This window comes from Siphateles boraxobius, unplaced genomic scaffold, assembly GCF_051911475.1.
Source record: "Siphateles boraxobius isolate OS27281-9 unplaced genomic scaffold, OSU_SipBor_1 130, whole genome shotgun sequence".
In the NCBI taxonomy this organism is placed as follows: domain Eukaryota; kingdom Metazoa; phylum Chordata; class Actinopteri; order Cypriniformes; family Leuciscidae; genus Siphateles; species Siphateles boraxobius.
Window position 1 is genome coordinate 23826033 of NW_027508734.1, and position 27838 is coordinate 23853870.

At 37.6% G+C, this 27838-nt stretch overlaps 3 protein-coding genes across 9 annotated transcripts in view; all 3 read right to left on the reverse strand.

Annotated features, from left to right (window-relative positions):
* Positions 1-12349, reverse strand: part of pias1a (protein inhibitor of activated STAT, 1a) — a 53309-nt gene extending 40960 nt beyond the window's left edge. The window contains exon 1 of the mRNA XM_077228710.1: positions 12284-12349. Coding sequence (XP_077084825.1) covers positions 12284-12307 — 24 coding nt within the window. The 5' untranslated portion in view covers positions 12308-12349. The remainder of the gene's footprint in view (positions 1-12283) is intronic.
* A 1031-nt stretch (positions 12350-13380) lies between these two features.
* skor1a (SKI family transcriptional corepressor 1a) lies at positions 13381-19906 on the reverse strand. 6 transcript variants are annotated; one of them, XM_077227291.1, is made up of 9 exons: positions 19569-19906; positions 16775-18470; positions 16025-16112; positions 15775-15855; positions 15592-15660; positions 14949-15023; positions 14777-14851; positions 14536-14601; positions 13381-14192 (listed from the first exon to the last, which is right to left on the reverse strand). In XM_077227291.1, exons 2-9 carry the CDS (start codon positions 18458-18460, stop codon positions 14095-14097), a joined length of 2238 nt encoding a protein of 745 aa, XP_077083406.1. In that variant the 5' UTR covers positions 18461-18470; positions 19569-19906; the 3' UTR covers positions 13381-14094. The 6 variants fall into 6 exon arrangements, with proteins under 6 accessions (XP_077083406.1, XP_077083407.1, XP_077083412.1 ...); XM_077227292.1 differs by having other exon boundaries at positions 13381-14189; positions 19569-19814; XM_077227297.1 differs by having other exon boundaries at positions 13381-14189; positions 14777-14840; positions 19569-19790.
* A 6658-nt stretch (positions 19907-26564) lies between these two features.
* The window catches only part of map2k5 (mitogen-activated protein kinase kinase 5), a 69926-nt gene continuing 68652 nt past the window's right edge, over positions 26565-27838 (reverse strand). For both annotated transcript variants that reach the window (XM_077228750.1, XM_077228751.1), the window contains exon 22: positions 26565-27494. In XM_077228750.1, coding sequence (XP_077084865.1) covers positions 27384-27494 — 111 coding nt within the window. In that variant the 3' untranslated portion in view covers positions 26565-27383. The remainder of the gene's footprint in view (positions 27495-27838) is intronic.

A 27838-nucleotide genomic window follows, 5' to 3' on the forward strand; every position in this document is an offset into this window, starting at 1 on the left:
GCACAATGTCAGCAATGTTTATCTCCTCGCAAGAACATTTAATAGCAGCATTCAAGTGAGAAATATATTCTTGATAAAGCTACTAAATGTATGCAGTCAAGAGCAGTGAGTTATTTTTTTGTTTTTTGATTCATATCAACAGCATATGCAGCAGTAGGTACTATATATTAGGCTGCTTTCACTTTAATACACAGATCTAATATGCGAACTGCTGTTTAAGTTCACAGACATAACTGAAGGTTTATGTGAACTTTGTGTGTTCTTGACAACCTTCTGTGTATTTGACGGTCTAAGTGCAATAATACGTGAAAGTGAACTTAGTTTAATACTCACAACGCACCTTCTAAAAGTAAGCTTTCTGTGCTTCGGATATGTGTGCTCAGAAAACCATTTCAGAAGTTTAAACTGATATGGCTTTAAAACACATGCAAATAATAACTTTCATGAAAGTGAAGAAGTGTAATGTTGCATGATGGGTGTTTTGTTAGTTTTTGGCAGAGTATGTGAGCCGCGCTGTACAGGCTCCGCCCTCTTCTGGAAAGAGGGGTGGGGAGCAGCAGCTCATTTGCATTTAAAGATACATGCACGAAAACAGCATGTTTTTGCTTCAATTTAGAAATGGGCATTTACATCGTATAGTAAATGATCTGTGGGGTATTTTGAGCTGAAACTTCATAAACACATTCTGATGACACCTGCGAATTTTGTAAAAAGGGGCATTATAGGTCCCCTTTAAAATTTCACATTTTAAAAAGATGAAATAAGTTTTTTGTGAGATTGAAATCAAAACACTTATTTGGTATTTACTTCATAAAAATGGTGTTTGTTCGTGTTCAGATATTTTACAATATTATAATTGAAATTGTGCCTGCAGAAGCGCAGATAAAATATTTAGATTTTCCAACATGTAGAAATAACAAATGCTATCCAAGAGAGTAGTGGTCAATATGTAAGGCCTTCGGCAAATATCTAGAGTCAATATAACGGGCCGGCCATGTACAGGAAGGCCTAAAGCTGGACACGTTCTGAGTTTGTCATTGCTGTTGTTTTAACATTTATATATACACTACCATTTTAAGCAGCTAATGATTTCACTATACAGAAAAAAATAAAAAATATGAAATACAAAAACTTAAGTCCCATTAAGTCCCATTTTACCTTTACTCACATAACACAACTTAAATGACAGAAACGAAATATACACAACATCGCCGAATTTGAAACACATTTTTTCTTGAATATTCACACAAAAATAGAAATGTTTTATGCCTTGACAATACTTTTGGTAGATTTTTTAACTTATAAAAAGTTATCTAACACTGCCGTTAATGGGTCAAGCAGACACAGTTATCGACTAATGCCAACAATTTCCCAAGCCACATAATCAGCCTGATTGATACATTGGTCTATCATGATCTTTGAGTCCCTGACCCGGAGTCAATTAGGTTTGGTTTTGAACACTTCCAAATCATTTGTTTTTAACAAGAGGATGGAGTAGGTGGCCTTGAACATTTTCCAGAGTGGAGGCTTGCTGTTAATTGCTTACCGTTTGCAAGTTCAGAAACAAGCAAACATGTAAAACCAAGGAGGCATTCATACGCACGTGTTGATGAAGCAGGTGTAAACTGCAAAGGCACTAATCACTAATGCATTCCAAAAAAAAAAAAAAATCCTGATGTAATTATGTGTGGCAGTGTGTAATACATTCACTTCTGGAACAGCCTGCTCTATCACACTTAAAAAATATCTCAAACATATACAAATGTTTCTCCCTACAGAGTCCAGGACATTCAGATTTAAAGGTGTCCCATCTCTTCATGCTCTAATGCCTGGACACAGCCAGACTACAGAGGACTTTTAGCAGGAGACACACTGAAAAATTCAGACCAAAACACAAACCAGTGTTCAAAGCACATTTGAGCTTTATTTTCCTGGAAGAGAACGCACATCATTGTTCCTGTGTTTACACGGAGAAATATATTGAGATATATTTATCACCAAATGCATTTCCAAACCACTAAATGCAAAAAACACTAATGACAGTTGTAGGGTGGTAAAAACGTGCACTTCAAGATAAGAAGTTTTACGTGATTAGCATGACCTTACATATCTCTTAAAGTCACGATGAAACAGAAGTATAGCGAGAGATATTTTCTTCCGTGTTGTGGTGTAAATCTGAGTGTAATAAGCCCCTTTCACACAGCGCGTTGATCCCGGGAAATTGCCAGAACACCTGTGTGAACGGAAACACGACCCGGGATTGATGCCGGGATCGATGCCGGGTTGGGGACCTAGTAACATTGCCGGGATCAGTCCCAGAACACGCGCTGTGTGAACAAAAGCCTTAATCAATGCCGTGTCGTAATGATAGCGCTGAAGCCGGGATTGTTCGCGTGAAACGGTATGTAATGCGCTAGTTTATGATCGAATCAGAGAAAAAAATCCACAAGCTTGGTTCGAAATCACAGCTCATAGGCAGACTATAGACGCTGCTGAGACATTACATGTCACATCGATGTCATGTGTCTTTACGGGATTTTTACGGGGTGTGTGTGAACACACTCTCTAATTCCGGAAAATCACTGGCAGTGTGAATGAACCAAAGTCAAACGAACCCGGGTCACATCCCAGGTCACTTTATCCGTGCATTTTTCGGAATCTCTGTGTGATATAGATTATTGGGGGGGGCTCTATCCATCGGTTGCTGATTGGGATTGTGAGATGTGGCTGTTGCTCCCAAAAATGTATGTAAGCTTGCAGTCAATATTTTGGGCTTAAAACTAACTAAATAATTGGAGAAGCAACACTCTATGCTAGGGCTTTGACTCCGAACTTCGTTATTCGAATAGAATTCGAATATTTAAAAAAATATATGATATTCGAACGAATATTAGGCAGCCTTTAATATTCGAACCTGTTGTGGGCATTATTTTTTGTAAATGTGTTTACTTGCAACCGTTGTTTTCAATTCAGATTCCGAGGCTTTTTCACGCCTGGTGAAGTTGTGAATCACGAGCTCATTAGCAAGGCAATTATTGATCATCTTGGCTCCTGTAGGTGACGTTAGTGTCCTGGTTAGCGCAGCGCCTATTTTGTATATCAAAACAATGGCCGTGCCAACGCCTACAACAACAACTCCTGAAGAGGAGTTTGAAATCTACACTCCTGACAATTTGAAAAGCAACGTGTGGCGCTACTTACACTTTACCAGTTATTCGTTAACTGTTAACATCCTTCTGTGAACAGTAAACCCCGGCTTCTTTAATCATTTTGACATCGATGTCAAACGTTAGACCGCTGAACTTTTAGTCATCATGAAAACAAACAGAGCGGTGCGTAATGGAGTACATCAGAGCAGCATCAAGAATATCGAATCCATTGCCGAGAATCTCTTATTTGCATCTTTAGTGTATTGCCAATAATAATGACAGGTTTGCAAAAAGTGTAGATAGAACTCGGTGACGGTGAGCTTGCGCAAAACATCTTCAGCACAGGAACTGATTGGCCAATGCGTTCAACAGACATGTCTGTGATTGGCTTCAATTCTCAACGCTTCAAAAGCACGTTGCAAGTACCTTTAATGCAGAGGTAAAAATATAAATAAAACCGTAATAGCCTATGCACTTTTCATGATTAGGTAAGTTAATCGCGGCAGCTGTAATCTTATTCACATTTGTTTTTCTGATTAATTGTTTTGCTCTATGAGAAAGACAAGGTAACAAAATATTCGGGGCTTTACTGAAAACATTCGGGGGTTAAGCCCCCTTAGCCCTAGCGCCACGGCATTTAATGGTCAAAATATTAATAATTAATATTTGAATATTAATAAACTAACGAACTTCGAATATGATTTTTGGGAAAAAGTCAAACCCCTACTCTACGCACATGTTGGCAATATATGTATATATATATATATATATAAAAACACTTTTTTATAGGCTATATATTTTATTTTATTATTTCACCAAAAATCTTTGTAAAATGACACAGCTTTTTAAATATCTAAATGGTAACTCTTAAAATCAGTCAATCAAGCAATATATTATGATTTAATATAGAACTTTAGTAAATAGAACTAAAACTTAATAATCATGCATGCATGCATATTTGTGATTTTAACTGAACTTAGGACTGGTAGTGGTGCTTAAGATATTGTTGGTCATTCCGTGTTTCTGTAAAAAAAATAGATAGTAATTATTATTTAAAGATACTACTAATTATATTACTAATAATGACAATATACAACACATGAGCTGTTGGGTTCAAGTTGTCACGTTAATCACGTTGTCAGTGTTCGCTCGAACTGATTTGCTGAATTTAAAACAGTCCCATCCAATGAGATTGCCGTCTGCGCATTAGTTCCATCCACCCCCGGAGAAACCTAGGGGGTAATCCATCAGCCGGAAACTGAAGCCATTGTATCAGAACTTCACCTGCTGTTAGCATTCCATTGACTCCCATTCATTTTGGCGTCACTTTGACAGTGAATAACTTTACATCCGAGGAGTCCAAAAGACTTCATTTGTCCATTATTTATTTCTAAAGAAACATGACAAAGTATAAAAGTTTCCTTTACTTTGTATCTTACGTTATGGCTCCGTAGAAGCCGTTTTTGTAAAAAATAGGCTAACGATTGTGTCATAACCACGCGACTCTGTCGCACAATAGAGAAATTACCGTATAGACAGGAGGAGAATCTCGCAGGTAATCTTTTACTGTCTATGAGGCAATCAGGGGGACATAGAGGCATAAAGTCAAAGAAGAAGCCCATAGATAGAGCGTCCAAAAAAACAACAGGACAAAATATTTCAACAACGTTTTTGAGGAATTAGGTGATTCAGATTTGTCTTGGCACAGCTACTACAAGATTTACAACTGTCAGACTGTTGTCAACATAGACATCATATAGGTAGACGCCCTATCGACCGCTACTGCCTATTGGCACGGACGAGAATTGGAGCCGCCATCTTAAACCGGTCACCCGCTCCACTTAGTGTAATCTGAATGGCAGGTGAAATGAGCTGTCAGCGCATTAAATTAATCATATCTCACAGAATACTGAACTGATTTTCACGCGGTTTTTTTTTTTTTGCTGCAAAGGTCATTCATGTAGCTATGATACAGGACACATGGTTCGGCGTATTTTAATATCCATAGTAGGCTTAACAGTAATATAATATTCTGATATAAGATATAAAGTGACCAGACACATTATGTGTGATGAAGGATATAATGTATTTTATAAATCACACACTATAAATATAATAAAGAAGCAGAAACAGATAGTTGCAGTAAAGTAAGATATTTTAATAAGTTGAAGAAACAATTTATGATTTGTGACACGCACATACACACGAACAGACACACAAACAAACACGAACAGACACACACACTCTCTCTCTCTCTCTCTCTCTCTCTCTCTCTCTCTTTCTCTTTCTCTCTCTCACACACACACACACACACACACACACACACAGAACGCAGCCACCGAATCCACCGAACGCAGCCACCTGTAATAAAAATTGAGAAGAAGCTTTTCAACGTGTTTGCATAAGTAATTTTTAAAAATTAAATTCGGACAACATTAAGCCTATACCTTTTTTATTGTATGTGGATGTGGGAGGGGAAAATGTCGAGACTAAAGCCCTATTCGGATTAACTTTACAAGAGTAGATGGAGTAAGTTAATAATGTAATTTTACCACAGGACTTCTGTAATATCAATAGCCAAATCGCGTGTGATAAGATATAGGTTATCAATAACACTAGAAGTTGGAGGGGTAACTCAATTTGCGCATGGCTGTCATGCGTGTATTACATTGCTTCCTGATATCATGTGCGCAAACACAAATAACCTATTCAACAGGGCAGTTGAATGCTTATCTGATAACCTAGAAGCTCTTGTAATTATTACTTTAACAGTTAACGTTACCCCACCTCTCCATGCCGGGTGAACACCGGCTGATGCAGTAAGTTAAACAGCATTTCACAACGATTTCAGTACAGTAATAGCAAATATTCTTGCTCCTTCTCGATTATCTGGTAATATTCTATTCACAAAATACAACCAATAGTACAGTAATTTTAAGACTTACTTGTGAAAAGCCCTATTTTCGATGGTCCGGCGATTAGAACAGGAAAATGCTCTACAATGCTCTGGCATCTTATCTGCTGCCACGCAACGAAACTAGGAGTATGACCGGTTCAAGATGGCGGCCGTATTTCTCGGTGCTCAGCGGCCAATAGGGCATCTAGTCTCTATACGATATCTATGGTTGTCAAGCTCAGTTTGAACCTGCGCTCAGCCATCAGGAAGTGAGTACTTCTAATGGGCTTCAGTTTTCTCCGTTGAAATCAAGGGGGTTGCTGTGTCCATTTCTTTTACTGTCTATGGGAGAAACCGGCATATCTTCTGCTTGTTCTTAAAAGCTGAATAATACCAGATGAACTCCGTTATTTTGACAGGAAAATACAAACAAGTATATGGTTTACATGCGTGTTGATTTGGCGTGGTATGTAAGACTCTCGCTCTCTCTTTGCGTGTGTGAGAGAAACTCGATGGCAGGGGTGCGCCTTCTAGAGTTTACTGTGCGTCAAGGTACGCGGAGCTGAATTTGAAATATTAGTATAGATCGCTTGACGGAGAGCGAAACTCTCAAGCGCCCAGTCAGTCCAAAATAGCACACTTTTGCACTTTCGGTCTTGCGGACTTACAATGCGTGCCGCGTGCGCGTGTCCGTTAAGTCCGTGAGACCATAGGGTGTCCCATTTGTCATTTTAGGTCTCAGAAAGGTGCTCGCGAGCGCCCCCCTCTGCGGTCGATTTGCGCCCTCGATGCGCACTTATGCCGAGCCTGCACTGATGCGAACTCCACAGCAGACTTCTTCCCGACAGTCAAAGCGGCGTTACGTCACGAAAGTGCGGACTCAGAGGAAGACCGCGAGTGCTTAGGGTGCCATTTAAGACAGGGCCTCAGTGTTCAGCGAGTGAAAATATATCTAGGCCTATGTTAAACTTATACTTGGCATCTAACACACACACTGGTGAGTAAAATCTAAGAATTTATTAGCCAATGGCTAATGATAGACATTATATAGTCGCCCAGAGTGAAATTTACTCGCATATGTAAGTGATTTACTCGCACTGTAGAGGGTTGAGAAGTCTCGCACACATGACCAGAAAAAAGTATTTTTCACCAATATGATTAATTACTACAAGGTCTATAAAATAATAATACAATATGAAACATATACAGGGATGAAAGGTTCACAATAAGATCTATAACCTGCATTTACAAAAAAACCCAAGTACAAACAAATCACAGAGAGAGTGAGAGTACGAGTTTCTCAGCATCCTCTTTCTTCAGTCAGTCTGCATGTGCATCACTGTCACTTGGCAGCTTTAAAAACATAAAATCTAATTAGTTGGCCATGTGGAGCTCATCGTGTCTTAAATCTAAACCTCATTCATCTATAATTCTGTGATGTATTGTGAAGTATGCTGAGTGGAGACAGGGAGAGTTTAATACACGATTTAGACGACAGTCCAAACAGAGCATGATTGCTGAGCTGACTACACGTATTATAAGCCATAATAGCAGCAAATGACCCCAGATCAGTAGGATGATTCCACATATTCTGGTAGAAATTTCTATTTTCCAGTATTTGGTTATGTGCTGCATTGTGTGTGAGAACGTGCAGTGTGAGCTAAACCCCCAGGAAATTGGTACAGGAGCTAGAGCCAGGTAAGAGAACATCTGCTGAAGGGAGATATAATAAAACACACACACACGCACGCGCACACACACACACACACGCACATAATCCCCACCTTAATCACCCCTGTGTTGATGGTGGCTATTTGTGTGGACGGATAAAGCTGGATACAGCCTGAGAGGGAATGAGCACATCAGTATGAGCGTGTGTGGATCTTATCAAATGAATAAAATAATGAATCGAGGAATGCTTGTAGTAATTGAAGTATTTTTTTCTTTGTACTGACATACAGCAACATCCAAAAACACTACAGTAAAACATCTGGACCCACACAACTGATAATTCCTGCAGGTAGGCAACATGACTATGTAAAACTCACATGCTTTAAAAACAGCTTATGTTACATCAACTCTAATCCCTATTATATAAATCAGCACCAGATAGATGTGTATATCATTTTTCCTGTGGGAATCATCGCAATTCCTCTGACTGAAAATGTAAAGAAAAAGTATAGGTCTAAGGTATTGTGAAGTTAAATAAGTAATCTAATCCATGACTAAAAATGAGATTCTGTTGCAATTATCAATTCTATAAAAAAATTAATTAATAGCCTACATACAGTCCCGGGGGACCCCCTAACATATCACTACTGAGTTCATTCAATAGACTATGCACAATCGCTTCCCTATGTTGTCTCAGCAGCCACCTCCGGTGCAGGGAAGTGTATGGAAATTGTCTGAAAATTAAGCACAGGAAGTGTCCAACAACAGAATAAACAAAGCAATGTTGAATTGATATGATCCACCTGACCTTTACACAAAAGGTATTTAAAGTTTCTGGAACTCATTACTAATATACTAAAATGTTCTTTACTATAGAAAATAACATAAGTATTATTAGAGACGCACCGATGTATTGGCTGCCGATATTTATCGGACGATTTTAGATCAGTTTGAAACAGGAAGCCAGGAACTGAAACAGGAACAGGAAGCCAGGATGGGAGTCATGGGACATATCGAGCTGCTCCTCCCCTTATTTAAAATAGCCAATAGAGTTTCACTTGGGTCACAGCTCCGCCAGAACCTTTGAGCTCAGTAAAGCCGCATTTGACAGCCACAGTCTAATAGATTCCGTTTTAAGATTTAATATGAAACTGTTACTAAAGCAAAACAAAGATCATGAATCATGGTTTAAAAAAGTGTAATTTGTGTAATTGTGTATGTGAAATTTGTTGGTGCATGGCACCGGTGTTTTACATTAACATTTAATAATTTAGCAGACACTTTTATCCAAAGAAAGCAGCTTACAAATTTGGAGAGCAATAGAAGATCAAACCAATAACAGTGGAAGAATTTGCAAGTGCCGTGTCCAGTCCCAGTTAGTCCAGCACGTAGCAAGGCTTTTTCGTTTTTTTTAATAATACATATTAAGTAGTAGTAAGTGTTAGTATTAATGGGTCAAGTGTTGCCTAAAAAGATGCTTCTTCAGTTTCTTGAAAATGGCTTAAGACTCAACAGCTTAGGTAGAGGACAGGTTATTCCACCAGCTTAGAACAGTCAGGGTAAAGGTCTGTGAAAGTGATTTTGTGCCTCTTTGGCACTCGTCAGTGCTGTATCTAACGCAGAGTCTGTCTAACCATTTCTCTTTCTAATCATATCGTTTTAAAATATAGCATTCTGTTTAGAATTTGAATGGGTCCGATATGTTTTCTGTATGCGTCGGCTCACGCATATAATCCACTCTTTGCTATCATGTCTGTGGACCGGAGCAGACTGTGTGCGCGCTGTGGGGGTTTGCTTGAGATTAACGCAAAATCAGACTTCATTCTTCCCAATGGAAAGCATATTTACACTGTCGTTCTCTATCCTCTATACACTATGTATCCATTCACCATATAGAAAATGGTAATAGTGTGAACAAGTGACTGATTTCAGCTGCAGCTTCAGCATCTGTTTATTGTGCAGAGGGTGGGACGCTTTGTGATGTCAAAATCGTTGATCCAATCCATATTGGCTAGAAGTGAGAGACTGTAAGTTTTGAATGCTTATATCTTCCAAATGCAAATTTTGTCATTGTTTTGGAGCACATTAGATTATAAATAACATTAAGGCTAAAAACCAAAATCAATTATTCAAACATAAAGACAAAACAAATTGCTCACTACTCTTGGCCAAATAAGTTAATTAACTTAAATAATGCTTAATGTATAGGCCTATTTAATTTATACAATGAAGAATATATTTTTCATTTGATTACTTTATCTCTGTACCTGAAAACTACTGTTATACCTACCTGAAAAGCTTGGTTTATTTACTATATAACTTTGTTCTGTTGTATTTATGTTGGCCTGCTAAATTTTAAATGGATCCAATCCATGTTCAATAGAAATGATTTGATGATGAAGCAATATACTAGCTAGTATAACTTCAATGTATGCGTTTTTTTTAACTTTGCTAATTTAAAACATGATCAAAACACAAATCTAGTTCAAAAGAGAGCAAGTGACAACTATTGTTATTGTGTATATGTATTATTATATTTATATATAAATATGTATATTTGTGTGTGTGTGTGTGTGTGTAGCCTATATGATTATACACACACACGCACACACACACACAAATATACTGATATATAGCCGATACACACATATTATATAAACAAAAACGTTTATGTTATTAATCGTTTTGACAGCACTAAAATATATCTAATAATAATAATATAATTTGTTTGATCTACAGTTATTAGAAATACAGAAAGAGTTTCCTACTACCAGAGTCTGTTATGGGAGAATACCTGTACAAAAGGAAGCTAAAGTAGCACTGAGATTTTAGCAGAAATACATACATAGGCAGCAAGCATGCAAAGAGTGGATTGAATTTACCAGGAACACGGTCTGAATCTTTGCCAAATGCCTCAAAGCACAAAAAAAGTTGACTAAATATAGGTTTACAGCTCAGATTAGACTGCAATCCAAATTCTAATCTAAAACTGAGTTTACTGCAGAAGTGCAGAGACATAGGCCTAGTTAGAGAACTAGAAGGCATGATGAATATCAGTCCAGCAAGCAACATGTGGGCAAGTCTACCTCTCTCATCCACCCTATCCACAACTTCGGCCAAACCCAAAGTAACAGTGTGTGTATAGTTGCTTATTACTGCCAAGTAACTATTAAATATTTTTGCAAGCAAAGTAAAAACAAGATTCTAATTTTGGCTTATAATTTCATCCCTGCACTGGTAAGTGGACCTGCTAAAGACACTGACCAAACAGTAGGGTAGGTCAATATGTAAGAAATGAACAAGTAGAAAGACAGGACCAGAGGACTAAATCCTTTTCCCCCGTAATTGACAATAAAGCAACACACAAAAAAGATGAAACCGTGAATGAGAATTAATAAAAGAGAGAAGCACAAATCACAAAAGCACAGACATTTAAAACAATGTGAACTTTTTCCAGTGTGCAGAGGACTTCAGTTTCCAAAGACACAAATCAAAAAGCTTTATCAGACATGCACAGCTTGCTAAAATGAGAGAGAAAAACTTTAGCATGTTGTGGAATATTATTTTCCAGTTAGGACCCTCTTAATGAAGATTCAAGACATCATCAGAGCATCACAGTCATGCAACACCTGTCATTAACATGTTACATTAAACTTAAAGGGTTAGCCTAGTTCATGCAGCAACAACAAAATTCGTTCTGTATGACATAGGCCTATTGTCTTTTGTGAAACACAAAAAAATCAGCAAGACAGCTTCAGTCAATATTTACTTTCATAATATCCTTCTTCCACACAATAAAGCGAATGGAGATTAAGGTTGTCATTCTGCCTAAAATCTCAAACGTTGACCCACATACGTTTTTTTTATATATTTGGGTCAAATAACACTTTAAATAACAGAAATATAATCATTCAATACTGGAACCTTTTTTTAAGAAGGCAAAGCTTGTTCAGCCTCATCGACTGGTATCGAAGCTTAAGGATGGTGAACTTAAATGTTCATTGGGCATCTAATAACATCTGACTGAAGTTTGAATAATCAACTGTAATGGTCAGTTGTTATTTTGGTGCTGAAATCTGAGTGACGGTGCTCGTGCACTTCCTTTTAACTTGATTGACAGCACGTCAACAGCGCTGGCGCCCAGCACGCGAAGAGATAGAGCTTTCTAGCAAATCCACAAGTACAGGCGACTACATCACATATTAACCATAAAAATCCACACACACGGTCTACTAGCAGTAAATATTCAAATAGCCAGAGTCTGAGACTGACTTTCAACAGATGCTCTTAGCGTGAATTATTAGGTAGAAAAGAGTTAAAAGTTAGTAATTCCCCTGAGGAGAGCGGTGGACAGACAGCTCCCTCTACATCAACAATAACACGCTGAAAGCTTTCTACAAGAGCTCCACTGCAAAATCATTTCTCATGCAACTTTGGCTACGAGAAAATAGGTTAAATGCATAATAACGGCATCTTGATACAGCAGGTAAGTAGTACGCGTACTTCTGAGGGTACAATAAGATATCCATACACACTATCCGACTGGAAATTGAGCGCAGCGTTTTACCTTTAGTTCCGCACTCTCCGCCATCTTGTTGTGACTGCTAGCGCAGGCGTGACGCTGTCGGGTCACGTGGTATGCACGCGCCGCTCGTTGCCGGCGTAACCACTCACACGTTTTTCAACGAGTAGTGCTTAGAATACGCGTAAAACTTCTATAATGTTGGGAGAAAGCATGCCTACTACTAGTATCATATCGGAAAGTGAAGCCTTTAAAATCCATGCATTCAAATAGATTATATTTATCCAAATGCTATACATTTGTTTTGACGTTGTTTTCAGTCATTAGCCTACAAAGTATTTCTTTGAATCAGCATTTTGTATTTTAACGCCCCGCAACAAGTACAAATACCTTTCTACAGAGGTGGGTGCACATGCCAGCATTTAATTAGTGGGAAATCAAATTAAATACACTCTCTGTAATTAAAGGGTACAATTGCTGAATCACGTATCACGTATTTATGCATATAAAGTTTAAACAACTCCCGCCAAGCTAATTTCATTTTCAGATTTATTTTTACTGTCGTCTATGATAACGTAATTCAGATCTTCTATGTGAACCATATCTTACTTTTATAACCCTGTTTAACAGAATAATGTATTCGAACGCTTCAAATGTAGAACATTCGTGCACAATTGAAGCGAAAAGAACGCTGATCAAACCCATTGGAATGTGCATTGTCTGTTTTCACCACTAGATGGAAGTGTTGTATTTCACAACAGTAATAGACGCCGAGGCTCAGTTTAAGCTGTGGTTTAGTGCGCTTGCAGTGTGCAGCTCTATACAAAAAATAGTAGGCAACTGAACACATTTTGCAGGTTAAACATATATTTATTGGAAATTAATAAGCTGTAATGTTTGGAAAGGACCAGTAGGCATAAAATATTTAAAAATTGCTGTTCAATATAGGCTTATATATTTTATTCGTCTTAGGGTAGCCTATGCAGGCCGTCAGGCAAATGTTTTCAGGCATGCATTTCAGTTGGCCAATATAAAGTTTCTGGATTTAGAATTTGTGTCATAAAATATTTTATTTAATTCGTGAAAGTTAAAAGGTATTACAAATGTGAAGGAAATAGCTTGAATTCAAGAGTCAATACTTGTGGCTTTGATTGAACTTTTTATTGAAGAATGAGGCAAGAGATCATTTTATTTTTGACAAAAAAGAAAGAAAAGAAACACTCCAGAGGTCGTATATGACATTTCGTTTGAGCACTGTGATGTGGAATAACAACTTTTGCTCAATTCTTTATGGGAAATATGGGATAAGTGCTTGTTCAAACTTGTGTTTGTTGTTTACATAAGTATGACACAGCTGATTTTGAATAATTTTTGGGTTGAATAATTTTGGATGGATTGGTCTGAAATGTTGCTTATTTAAAGTGCTTAATATTGAGGATACACAATTCATTTGGGACATCAGTGAATTAATTTAGAGAAAAACAAGTACATGTTAAAAACACATAAATAATGAGAATAATCAATTCCAGTTTATGAAATTTCACATTATACAGTTCATTGCACATTGCCACATATTATGGATTGTATTGTTTAAAAAAATCAACCTATTTACACAAGTAACAGTATAATTATCTGAACGTTTATTGTAATCCTCTGTGTTTTACTCTGTTTTTCCTTAAGTAATCCTAGACACTTCATCCACAATGTTCAAATGCCACTTGCCATGGATGGATTGTGATTCAGCAGTCCTCAGTGTTCAGTGTGCATAACGTGAACATCTCAAACAGAGTGTAAATGGAGAATTCCTTTAGGGGAGGTTTACAGATGTCACTGGGATCCTGGGATGCAGCTTTAAGTTAAGGTGGTAACAGGGGCGGCTTAAAGGTGCAGGTCCCTGTGCAGTGCCGTGGAGTGAGCATTTTGCAGGAGAAATGGTGAAGAGCGTCGTGAGCTTCTAGGGAAAAGGTTGATTGAGTTCAAAGAATCACAGCACAGCTAATTCTTTACAGAGTCATGCAACTACATTCTCCAAATACTGTAAGTCACACAATGACGTATGATGCACATGCATACTGTATGTCTAATACATGAGTATTAAGCTATCACACTCCTCTCATTTCTATTATTTACACTCAATCAAACACATGTTTTAATGCGTTTTAAGTACCTTGAGTAATTCGTTTAAAAAGTAGCACTTGCATATTTCTTTTGTAATTCTCTTAGAACAATGTGAAAAAAATCTTTTTCATTCCACTTTAACGGATGATAGTGTATTGTAGCCTATATTTCTAAATTACCTTTAAGCTTCTGCTGAATTGCATAACGAGCCTTTCTCTCCTGATCCAACTCGTTGCACAATGTGTCTAAATAAAATAAAAAGAAAAATGAATAAATCATTTGAGGTGGGTCACAAACATTAAATGTTTTAGATTCCCTGTGACCTAATATTTTCTTTAAAATTCAGTCTTTCTGAAAATATGCAAGTGTTACTTTTTCTAAACTGACCTTTTTTTGTCAATAGTGCAAAATCTGCATTACCTCGTACAATTTGCAGCTGCTGGACCATCTCCTCTCGATAAGACAGTTCCCTCTTCATTTGATCCTGAAAATTATCTGTTAGAGTCAACACGTGTTAAGTTATAAATTGAAGAAATCATGTAGGCTAGCAAATGAAATCATGTTGTGAATACGCTATCCACTTTTTAATTACCTTTCAAACTTTGAAATTCCCGTTCCAGTTTTTTTCTCAACTCCACTTGCTCCAAGAGCTGCTTTTGGAGCTCCTCTGTGGAAACCGATAGAAATCACACAATTTATCATACCACTGTGACTTTTAATCACCACACATCTCAATAGCTTTTGAGTAAGCTACAGTCTTTTTTCAGAATTGTATTTTTTTTTATCATGTATTTTCATTCTGTTTGGTTTTCTTGTCTAATAGCGCTATTTAGGTTACTAAGGCTAAACACACGGTCCCCGTGTTCTCAAGCATGACATTGCAAAATAATTAGGACAGTTGCCTGAGGGGTGTGTGGAAAACGAGCCTGGATCGTCTGCAGTTCAAGGACAATTCTCAGTAATACACAACCGTAGCGATTACACTCATTTTGAAATGCATAATGCGTTCAGAACAGGGGGAAACATAGCTACACAAAAAGGCCTATATATTTGCCTTAAAAATAGAGAATGCCTTGTTGAATCTGTGTTTAAATAATTAATCATAAAAAGATGTTGGCATCCAGTAGGCTATTTGTAATTGGTCAAGTTATTTTGTAACACCTTAGTTTAGAAAACGATGCAATAAAACAACTCAAAATTGTCTATAAAACGTCTAAATGTTAACTCTCTTGTACCTTTCGCCATATTTTCGATGTCTTTCTCAAAATTAAATCTGTTATCAGTTCTTCTCAATGCAGCATCGCCTGCCATAAAATAAGAAATATATTATTATTACAAAGATGTAGGCTAATGTAGTTTAAAAACAAAACAAAACAAAAAAACAAGAACGATACAATATTTTTAGATCTGCTACTCACTTGGGTTCTCTTTGCTAACGCTAATTTGGTCCAAACAGGATTTTTGTGATTCACATTCGTCGTCAGTTGAAATGTGTGAATCTAAAGGGAAATATTTTTGTTTGCAGGTCACTTATTCAGAGTGCATAATTCAATAGCCTATAATTTATCTATAAATTGATCAAAATAAAAGTTGTTAAAATTATATAGAATATATAAAACGAATGAATTATAGCCAACATTTAAATCTCAGTTTATTAAATTGCCTTACCATTTGTTTCCGGCTCGGCGCGAGGAAGTTTAGAGGCCAAACATGGCAGTGTGCTTTGAAGAGATCCCTCCTTTTCATTTGAGTACACCTGCAAAATTATCCGAACATTAAAAAATAAATACAAGCCCAATCATGCACCATTTTCTTTTTTCTTACGCAACCATGCGTCAGACAACAGACGTTTAATGGTAGGCCTAGCTACTCTTATAATGATCTACAAATAGGCTATTTGGCAACATCAAGGCAAATTACTCGTATTACAAGGTAAATTCGGTCAGATGGACAGACAAAGAGAATCATTTGTGCAGTAACCACAGGGGAACCCTTAAACCAAATGCACTAATAGCCCGCGGGCGACAACAGAAATGACCATTCATTCTAAACATTTAATTTACTATAATTACGCGCCGCTGTGTTCTTTTATTTAGATCGTTCTACACTAATACACAGAATTTAAACGAGCTGTATCCATAACAACACAAATTACAAAGTGTTTACAAATGGAAAAGTATAAATGTAGAGTTCATAGGCTCATAATTAGGCGTCATCATCACTCGCTATTAGAGGCGAACGACTGCTGTATCAGACAAGTGCCATTCGGAGCAATTAGCCTACTTATTTTATTCAGTCTGCCAATTTGTTGATTCAAAATCATTTTACACTAAGCTGTAGATTTGAAATTGATGATGTAATACTGGATAGATTCTGTTGGTTTCAACACCATTGAATATGATAGTTTTTGTGACTCACATCGTAAGCAATGGCATCATTCTTCTTTGCCCCCTGCTTGTTCTGATTGTGTTCAGGGGAGTCCGCGTCACTGAAATCGTCTTGCTGCGGCGTTTGACTGTTTTCTCCCACGGGACTTTGCCGATCATCCACGGAAAGTTGTATAGACTCCTCATCATCTGGAATTCTGTGTGTCTCCACGTCCACATCTGGTTCTTCCCCGCTATCCGCACACGGAGAGGCTGATCTGTAGCTGGAGCTCTCACTAACAAAGTCTGGCGACAAATGGCCAGGATGAGCTCCGCTGTACGCGTCCCTGTTTCCGTAGAGCTTGGCTATGCTTTCTGCATCTTTAACGACTGGTCTGAACGCCGAAATATAGCTCAGCTTTCTTGGGGTGCTGGGTTGACCCTCGCTTGACCTGGCCTCGTCCCCAGATTTGTCCTCTTCGTTCCTTAGGGACTGCGAGCTGGAGCAACGCTCGCTGTCGAACAGACTGTCTCTAGGTGTGTTTCCTCCACGCTCGCTTTCTGACATCTCGGATTCGGTTTGCCGGGCACTCATGAGCTCCGTGTGCGGTTTTAGTTGTGTTGGTTGATAGGATGAGAGCGGCAGGCTACCCGCGGTGGGCCAAAACATGGGGAACGATGGATAGATACCGTCCTTCGCACCTGGCCAAAACACACCAGGTAAATTAGTCTTGTTCTGCTCACCAACTCCATCATCCTTTTTTTGACACAGTCCGAATGCTGGGAAGCTATACGGATGCGGGAAGATGGGTGGCGGGATCTTCTGGAGCATGCCGAAACTCTTACTAGGCACAGGAATGACCGGATAGTTACGCACGCTGTTGGTTAAACCAAGGTTGCCACGGTTGTCGTCGCAGCGCAAAGTTTTGTGAGGTATGTCAGGGGAAGCGGTCTGCGTGATGTTACCAGAGGCCTGCGGTTTGAGCGGGGAGGACATTTCTGATCCACTCCCCGGCATTGCCCGTTTCCGGCTCCCGCCGTTAAACATGGCCTTTACGTCCTCCCACGCGTGACAAATGTCATCAGACAAGCTTTTGTCGGTGAGTTTTAGATGGCGTCTCCATGAATTAAAATTGGCCGCGTCCGGCTGTGTGTATTTAGACTCAGGAGTGCGGTGCGAGTGAAATATAAATTTGTTGGGTGAAAAATACATATTACAATAGGTGCACTTGATGCATTTAGCCCTGGAGCTGTTGTACCTCGCAGGTATGAAGCTTCCTCGGCTGCCCCAGGCGCACTCGTGTGAAACATCGAATGCAAAATTCTCGGGTAATTTGGGAGGGTTGTGAGCCCCGAGGAAGGATTTGCAGAGGCGCTCGGCCTCGCGTTTGGTAATCATGCCACAGCGGCGCGAGGAGATGGGCATGGCCCCCGCGCGCCTCAGGATCTCCAGCTGCACCGGTGTGCACTGCACACAAGTAATTCCAAGCGCCACGCGTCTGTTGTGGATTTCGTTGTAGCTGTAATTCTTCAGTAAAGTGTTGGAAATCTGCGCCAGACACAGTCTTTCCTGGCCGTCGATGACCAAAGAGACGATGGGCACTCCGTACAGCGCAGCCTCACTCACTTGATTTGGCTTCAGCGAGCTGCTGCCAGAATAAGGCTGCAGTTCTTGCTTCGAGTTAGGGGAAGAGCAAGCATCTCGTCCCGTGGAAAGCTGACCGGGTATCGACTCCATTCCTGGAAGTCTGTGAAGAACGAGTCAGAAACGTAAAAATATTATCTCCAATTCAAGAACTGGAGTTGTATTGTTTTATGCAACTCTTGAGAGATTATCAATCAGTGTTTGCTTTGTGTAGTATAGGCGTTATCCTAATATAAACACGTTATTTGTTATAATTATTATCTTTAATTTTGATCATAATATAGGCCTGCAACATTATTCCGATAAAAAGGCTAAATAAAAAAATTAAAACGGCAGTATTGGCTTTTTTTGTTTGTATAAAATGTCTCCTTTCCAATTAGTTTTTTTCATTAGCCTATAGAATTACCTTTGCAAGATAATAGCCTTAATCTTATTTAAAAATTAGGCCACTGTTTTTTTTTTTTACAATAATTATTTTAGAATTGTGTTATAGGCTACAGTTATTTTTCAATTTGTAATATTTTTAATTACCAGTTTTATGCCTACTAATTAATATTTAAAATTAATTCTTGGCGTTTTAGGTTGACAATATTGACGGCTCTAACACTATCTTTAAAAGCTCGCACTCTCTGACCTGAGAGCCTGCATCATTGCTTAATGTTTCCAAATCGGATCAGAAGCCGGAGCGATTACTTAAAGGCCTCTTACGGCGTTAATACGCAAAGGGGCAGAAGGGAAGAATCTTTTAGCTACTCCAATAAGCTTAGCAACAAGGAAAAGAAGCTGTAAGCCGCTTTCTGTGTAATTACACAGCCTGTGTTGTTCGACTTTGATCTGTTAATAAAAGTTTATAATTTATAATTAAACCATCGCGCAAGGAGCCATTATATTTCAGTCCTACACATATTTTCGTTTCCTATATTTCTCCGTAATGTTTTAATGTTTACGTAAACTTATTCTTTAGATTTGTCGTATTATTTTGAATCGCCCGATTTAGGTGCTATAAATTCTCTTTCGTAATCAAGGATCAGCATATTTTAAAACCTTACAGGCTAATCGTTCTTCCGATTCCTAATCATTTCGTTGAATGTTGACCAGAAAACATTTTGACAATAATAAGCGAGTTAATTTAAGAAAATACAAGGCTGATTATAATTTTGAACAACTTATTATAAAACATAAATATAAAAAAGAAACCTACCTTTTTATGAGAAACGGAGTCAAATGAGCGAGTGTGCTTGCGTCAAATTAACAGGCCAAAAACAAGTAGGACAAATCGTCCGCCTGTAGTGCGTGATGAGAACTGCGAGGCTGGATAGAGTGTTCCCTCTCAAAACAGCTTTAGAGTTTCCATCCCACTCAGCTCTCGTGCGTGGTGACGGGAGCGCGAGCCGAGTGACCACATGGCTGTCCCGGAGCTCGTGCCTCTTCTTAATAGGTTGTGCGCGATCTACTAGAAGAGAGGGGACGCCAAAAAGAATAAGAAGGCACACCCACTGAGATCAAATCCGATTCTGGTATTAACCGTTTGCTTCCACTACTCCAAAACAAAGATCACTGCCAATTTATAGTTGAGCTGCTTAGATAGATAGATAGATAGATAGATAGATAGATAGATAGATAGATAGATAGATAGATAGATAGATAGATAGATAGATAGATAGATAGATATGCCACCAAAAACAGGGCGCTTAATTCAAGCGGTTTTGCGCATAGTCGATTGCGCATGGATAAAGGCGGAATACGATGGGTGAAGAACAATGAACAACGGTAAATTATGATGCTCACCCCCCCCCCATCCCCCATTTATCCATCCATCCATCCTTCCTTCTCATGTCATGTAGGCTACACCTGCGTCTTTTTTCTCAGACACTAGGCCTAAGTTTCCCATGAATTTTAGAACTTAAAAATTCATGTTTGAGTGACACTTCTGAAACCAAACAATAAATCATTATGAATTTGCATTGAACATTTCCTATTGGCAACATGTCCACAGGCCGTGCAGTAGGCTATAAACTGCTATTAGAAGCTCGCGGTCATTGCATTTTACGTCACATGTCTCCCAGTGAATGAATGATGCACATTTGTTAAACACACCAGCCAGTGAGAGCGGCTAGTGTGTACAAACAGTGATATATCAGAGCAATGGACTGAAGTAAGTGGTGCAACCTTATATGGCCGTATTAACTATTTAAAACCTGATCAATGCCCTACAGTTAACCCCACTATGTCTTGACGTAAAGATATCAATATCGAAGCGGGCAAAGTTGTGCTGTCTACTTTGGAATACGACACTGGAAACGTGTTATTCTCTCAGAAATGTTTTGGCGATGTGTTCAGGACAGGTGTCATCATCACTCAGTCACGCGTTTCAGTCCGCGTTTTCAACTTATGAGGGTTTGCAAAGAGATAGCCTACTGGGTTAAAAACAAATCAGAATAAATCAATTAGTCTGTTTTGAATAACTGATAAGCTTTATAATGTTTTCATTTACTTATTAGTTTGTAAAATATTACCAAGTTATTTTGAATTATTCCATTTCCAGCCACGGTCCATTTTTTTAAGCTATAGGCTACATGCAGTCTTTCAAAAAAAGAGCTTTGATTGAACGGTAATTAATTATATAAAATGTTAACAATTAACCGAATCAATTATTTAATAATGTCAAAAATTGCCTTAGAGGAATGGTTCATCTCATCTAAGCCATTACATCAGAACTGCCTTCGAGCCTATAAGTGTGTTTTGCATGAACTGAACATGTATCTGTAGGCTATATGTTGTATACTATTTGACAGATAAATAGATGCGTTTTTATTCAAACTTTTTTTCCCCCCGCAAAATATTCGAGCAATAAACTAATGAAAATAAATGTCGACGGTATAGTTAACTTATATCATCACACAGAGTTGAAAACATGGGAAAGTTTAAAAATCTATCAAGCGATGCTATGTCCTGTGACCAAGAGGCCACGGCTTAACCTAATTCAATATTAATAGGAAGGGAAACTTTAACCAGATCTGCTTTGCCGTGTCTTCTTTCACAACCAAGAAGCTTCGTTCTGGCCCAACAATAATTACAATTTTATTCTGTAATTATTCATTTCTTGTGAATTATTTAGTAATCAGGCCCAATGCAGCATTGTTAGCGTTTATGGAGGGGAGACAGGGGCTCACATGTTACAAGACTGGATCCTCCCACAACAGCCGCCTTTAAACAAGCCATCCTGACATCATCAGACCTTAGAAGAAAATCCCTTTAAACATGTGTAACTCACTCACGTTAATGTACCTCCTCACAATATTGAAATCTCTAAAACAAAAAAGTATTTTTATTAATTTAAAGGTTGCCTATTAAGATGTCCTATTAATTTTAGTACCGACCAGGTTACTGTATTAAACTTGATGTGCTTAGTAACCTCTTTGGCATGCTATTAAATAATCAATGATTGTTTTTACATAACGGTTGAATCAATACGATAAATATTGTGTTTCAGGACGACATATGCCATTATTGGCTCATTAATATAGGCTACGGTAGTACGGGCTATTATATTACACGGGCATGAGTAAACTAATTAAAGAAACTTTATATAGGCCAGTATAGCGAAGAAAGAATTGGGGGGGGGGGGGGGGGGGGGGGACGTCTTTATTAAATATCGCCCTGCATATATTTTTGCATAACATTAGGATTAAATACGTTGTAAAAAAGATAATTATTTGTAGTAGGCTATGGTACCGCAGATGAAGCCTGGTGGGAGGAAACAATTCAATGAAATGAGATCTAGTCCAACATCAGAATTTACCATATTACCGAAGTAAACTATCTTTATTTTTCAATCTGTAAGTGTGATGAAAAATGGTTTGGACAACTAAGTCTTTGTAATAGAATAAACACAAATGAGTATTCTAGTCAGTATAATTGGAGTGAGTCTGGCACAAGCAGTTATTTTTAAAGGAATAGCCTAATAGCCAAATCAAACTGGACTGCAGGAGAATGCCATCATCAGCTGGACAGTTTAAACTGATGGTTTGCCGTTTCATGAGATCAGGCAACTCATTATTTCCACAGCGATTAGATTTTTTTAGGTTGAATTTTAAGAACCACTTTCAGCTAAACATGCGGAATATCTAAATAAGCAAGTGTATAATTTTATTTTACCAAGCAGCTCATTCTGTACAAAGAACGCACTAACAAGTTCAGATAAGAACCACTTCAGATTTAAACCAGTGTGTTTTAGAAAAATAAGAGATCCTGTCCCGGAGGTCATTGCGAAGATTGGCACATAAATCAAAAGCAGACTAATTCAGCAAGAGAGGTTTAATAAACGCATCAGCTGAAAAGCAGTGTTCTACAGTCACCGTTATATCCGCGCAGTATAAAAGCACGACCCCAATAAATTTCACTTTAGCGCGAGATCAATCAGCTTCTCTCATATTGATCTCTGTCGCCTTGACACCCTCGAGTCGCCTGCCGCAACCTTTTTGTTTCGAGTGAAAATAGCGTTTCGATTACTGTTTTTATTGGGAAAGGATTGCTACAAGAGGTTCACCATGGCCTGAAAATTAAGTGGTGACATTTTAATTACTAGACATTGATAAAGGAATCTTGGTAATGGCTGTGAACAGGTCTTTCAGTGCTCGTCCGGCCCCCGCGCAAATCAAACTGGACTGCAGGAGAAAAGGTCGCATTAGTGCATCAGTATATGGGCCCCAACAGCTGAAGGAGGAGGAATACTGAGGGTCTTTATAGGTGCTGGGCTGGGGTATACTGCTGCTCTAACGAGGCCTTCTGCAGTCCAGTTTGATTGGACTGGTTTTTGACCCTAAAATGCATCTGTGGGACAAAATTACTTCTAATTGTTTGGCTAAAGTTTTCATTAACAAAGACTACCTAATCTTCTATATATATATATATATATATATATATATATATATATATATATATATATATATATATATATATATATATATACACACACACACACACACACAATATAGCAAAAATTGCACAACAAAAATGTATTTAAAAAAATGGGAGTATGTAGTGGCTGTGTGTAAGTGTATATATATAGGCTACATATATATATATATATGTGTGTGTGTGTGTGTGTGTCAATACTTTGTAAAAGTCTTAGTTGCAAATTGTTAGTATTTGTTTTAAGGAAGTTATTTATATATCTTACTGTGGTGTCAGTAGGAAATATCAATTTACATTTTCAAAAATTCATTTTGCCATTAATTGTAATAATCCAGTGAGATTTTTGCACAAGGAGTCTGACAACAGCCCATCTGTTCCACATGGAGATTTGATCTCACCATCGAGTCCATCTGGGATTACATGAAGAAACAGAAGGAAAAAAACTGACAGACTAAATCCAGAAGAACTGTGGCAACTTGAACAGACCTAACTTAAACCTTAAAACCATTTTTTTGGGTGAAAATACTAACATGCCTAAGACATTTGCTCAGTACTGTTTGTGTGTGTATATATATATATATATATATATACACACACACACAAATTCCCTCCAACATCATTCTGTCTGGATATTCATTATGCTTTTTGTATTGATCACCATAATGTTACATCCGACGCACGGTGTTATTGTAAACATTAAGGTTGGACTGTGTAAGTGAACACTAAAACTGATCCGGTTCAATATGCACTCATGTGGAGAGGAGATAACTCCGACCTCCGTATCAGATTCCGGTCCTCCTCATTGTAGTCATCCTGTATGGACCCCAACACTCTGAAAACACTGGGCCAAAACTGCATCCCATGACCACTAATGAATCATGGGTAATCAAATACCATCCTTTCAAAAACACAGTGTAAACTATGTAATGCTAATCGTCTGAGGAATAAAACTAAACTTAATCCAGAGGTATATGTTTAAATGAATAGTTTTTGAAGATGGAAGTAGGTTTATAATACTATCTACTAAATTATTTATCTCATAAATAATTTAAACAGGCTTTCAGAATACAGATAGCCACATGTAATTACTTTTAATCAAACATTTCATGGTCAAATCCATACAGTCTTGCATTGCGGAGTTTTATTCAGAGAAAAACTTGCCCTGCATGTTTTTGTTCCAGACATGATCGATACCTCAAATGGTCTGGAGAGGTGTGCTTTGAACACCAGCACACGTTTTCTTTACAAATCATATAAATCTAGTTCATACCTGAAAACTACAGCAAAAAAAAAAAAAAGAAGGATCTTGAAAAGTTCTTTGTGTTAGAGTTCAGGGTTCTTTATTTCCGCCTTTCCGCCTCACACCTCATGAGGATACTCATCTTCTCTTCTCCACACAGTAAGTAACAGAGATTTTAGATTTATGATCCATATTTTTTGATTTAACAAAAGAAATTATGACCGTATGCCTAAACATACCAGCTATAAAAAACATTAAAGCTATCTCATGCTTTTATATCACTTTTTCCTTTTAACATGGTAAAGGGCTCATTCTGTCCATTTTTGCTAATTTTGGCCTTCATGAACATCATTTTTCTTTACATAATCAAATGGAAGAGACACAATGTATCTCTAAACTCAATTGTGTATTTCAGGTGCTGTCCCGTATCATAACCTCATCATCTGCAGAGAGACACTGCCACTCAGAATACACACATAATGAAGGATGTAAAGACATCATAGGGGATGAAGATATTTCACTGGAACTTGGTCTTCATTACATCTATATCTTTTTCAATGTCAAATGTTATTTTTAATGTATTCTGTTAACAACTGTTATTAGAGCACTGTAATTTTTGCTACAATCTGCCATGTCAATAAAAAATAAAAGCACTTAATTGACACAACATGCTGGCTTTAAAAAAAAAAAAAGTAAAACCCAAATGATAAAAATGGTTCTACTTTGCACCAAAAAGGGTTCTGCTATTGGTACAAGCTGAAGAACCCTAATTTGTTACGGTTTAGAAAAAAATTTCTTAAGAGCATAGGGAAACATTATGAAATGCATAAAAATGATACTGAGATCTGAATAGTTTTATTTAGAAAAATCCCCTTTATGTGCAAACCTCACCGCAACAGTATTAGGTAGTCACATGGTTGTTTTCTTCCTCACAGATTTTGTTTTGGGCAATTATCTTTTTAATCTTTAATTCATTTTTAATCTTAATTAATTTGAGATAGTTCTACAAGAAAAAAGGAGCAACACATAATATAACTTACGATACAGTTTAAATCAACAATATAATGTATTTGGCTTTGGTATGTGACAACTACATTTTCAGAACTATACATATTTGCCATTATATAGAAAAACTCTCTTCTTCCACTGTGTTGAGTCGTATCCTGTAATAATTCTGAATATTTTCTCAACAGACACAGGCACTTATGAACCACAATATCTAAATAAGAAAATATATTTTGACCTTGCAATAAAAAATAAAAAACAACAACTCTAAAGTAATACTGATGAGACACTAAAATGGCAATAAAATATCAGAAACGAAGGCAGATGTTATGGCTTGGACTGGCTAATTCAAAGAGGTTGTGGATTTGCTTTGATAAAATCCTCAGACAAGTGAAGTCAGTTAATTCAGATGCATACAATTGTAATAGGAGTTTGCTTAAAATTTCATGAAGTACAAGAGAAAAGCGAATTCGGTTTCAATGGGTTGCTATGGGATATATGGGATCACTATTGCTATTCTTGCAACAGTTTACTGGATTCTGCTGTGCTTAAGCTAATGTGATCTAAGAAAATACACAGGTTCTCATGTAAATTCTCAAATGAAGTTCATTTTTATTTTCCAAATGGCTAGACTCATCCTATTTGCTGTATAACTTTGAAATGAAGAATAGTGTACCGTTCAAAAGTTGGAGGTCAGCAAGATTTTTAAAAATGTTTATGAAAGAAGTATCTTATGCTCACCAAGGCAGCATTTATTTGATCAAAATACAGTAAAAACAGTAATATTGTGAAATATTCTATTTGAATACATTTTAAAATGTAATTTAATCCTGTGACCCATCATTACTCCAGTCTTCAGTGTCACACGATCCTTCAGAAATCACTCTAATATGTTGAAAATAGTGGTGCTGCTTAACAGCATTTGAAATTTTAGTCTTTATGATCACTTCTGATGCATTTAATGAGTCCTTGCTAAATAAAAGTATTAATCTCTTTATTTATATATATATATATATATATATATATATATATATATATATATATATATATATATATATATATATATATATATATAGTCCCGACCCCAAACTTTCAAACTGTAGCGTACATAGAGTTAAAAGTATATAGAACGAACTTAAAAATGGGATTGCATTAATCAAAGCAATCAATTCCCATGAACCACTACATGAAACTAATGGCTTCTAATGTAGCACTACAGTCGGCTACTGCTGGACTATCTAAAAGCTAATCTGCACAAGCTGCCATCCACCGTAACAAGGCATCACATTTTTCTAACTTCAATAGGGTATCGCCATAAGTGCCAGGCCATTTGTGAAACTCAACAAAAAGTGACTTTTAAAACAACAGCAGCATGACTTGAACTGCAGCAGGGAGCAATGCTTGACAGACACACCCCCATATATTTGAAAACTGTAATGTTTCACTGAACTCGAGATGATTTATGTCATGCCCACAATGTTTTGGCAAAACCAGATTGTGGCTTTAAGTACAGACAGAGACACCATTTTTTACTCGATTCGAGTCGAGCGAGCAACAGCCCCCCGCAAGGATTTTCTGTGAAAACATTTACTTTGGAATCTGCACAAAAAGTGAAAAGAAACCCACTTCAGAAGAACAAAGTTAAAGATTTGCATCAATGCAAACCAATACATACGGTTAAAATCCTCATGTGCAGGATCCTAGCATAATCTGCATTAGACTCGTAGCAGTTGTCTCACAGTGCACCATTAAAAGAGCTGCAAGTTCAGCTGCTGCTTTTCTGGGTTCAGTGGAAGAATAAAGTAAGGAATTGTGGACACCATCTCCCATATTTCCATCCTGTGCCACTGTTGTTCACATGAGTATCTGTGCCTGCTGGGCTTTGCGGTCCTCGAGGCTGCGGCACACCCACATGGACACGACCTCAGTGTTGCCGTCATTATATTGCACGATAAAGGGGTGATCCTGAAAAACAGATTGAAGCAGATAAATAAATGATTTTTAGTTTTCAATGTGATTCTTCACTGATACATAACAGCAAAATAAATTAGTAATGGAGAGTGAACAACAATTATGTTCAAATAGCTGATCTATAAACAAATCATTCTGAAACATGACAAATCTCACAGAAGTGTACCATAAAAACGAGAAGGACTGAAACAATATGGCTGTCAATCATGTGCGTGCCAAGGTGATGCCTACTGGTTTCCCTCTCCATGTTCAACAGAGATGAACAGATTGAGCAGTGTAAATGAGCACATCAGCCCTAATTTCTCTGGCACAAAGCCTCTTAAGTACTTGGTATTAAA

What these genes read in the sequence shown, in the direction of transcription:
- skor1a (XM_077227291.1), bottom strand. Translation starts at nt 18,460, where the DNA reads ATGGAGTCGATACCCGGTCAGCTTTCCACGGGACGAGATGCTTGCTCT. An exon ending in GGAATTTCAAAGTTTGAAAG is followed by an intron (nt 14,852 to 14,948) that starts GTAATTAAAAAG and finishes TGACTCTAACAG; the next exon opens with ATAATTTTCAGGATCAAATG. An exon ending in GCAGCTGCAAATTGTACGAG is followed by an intron (nt 14,602 to 14,776) that starts GTAATGCAGATT and finishes TATTTTATTTAG; the next exon opens with ACACATTGTGCAACGAGTTG.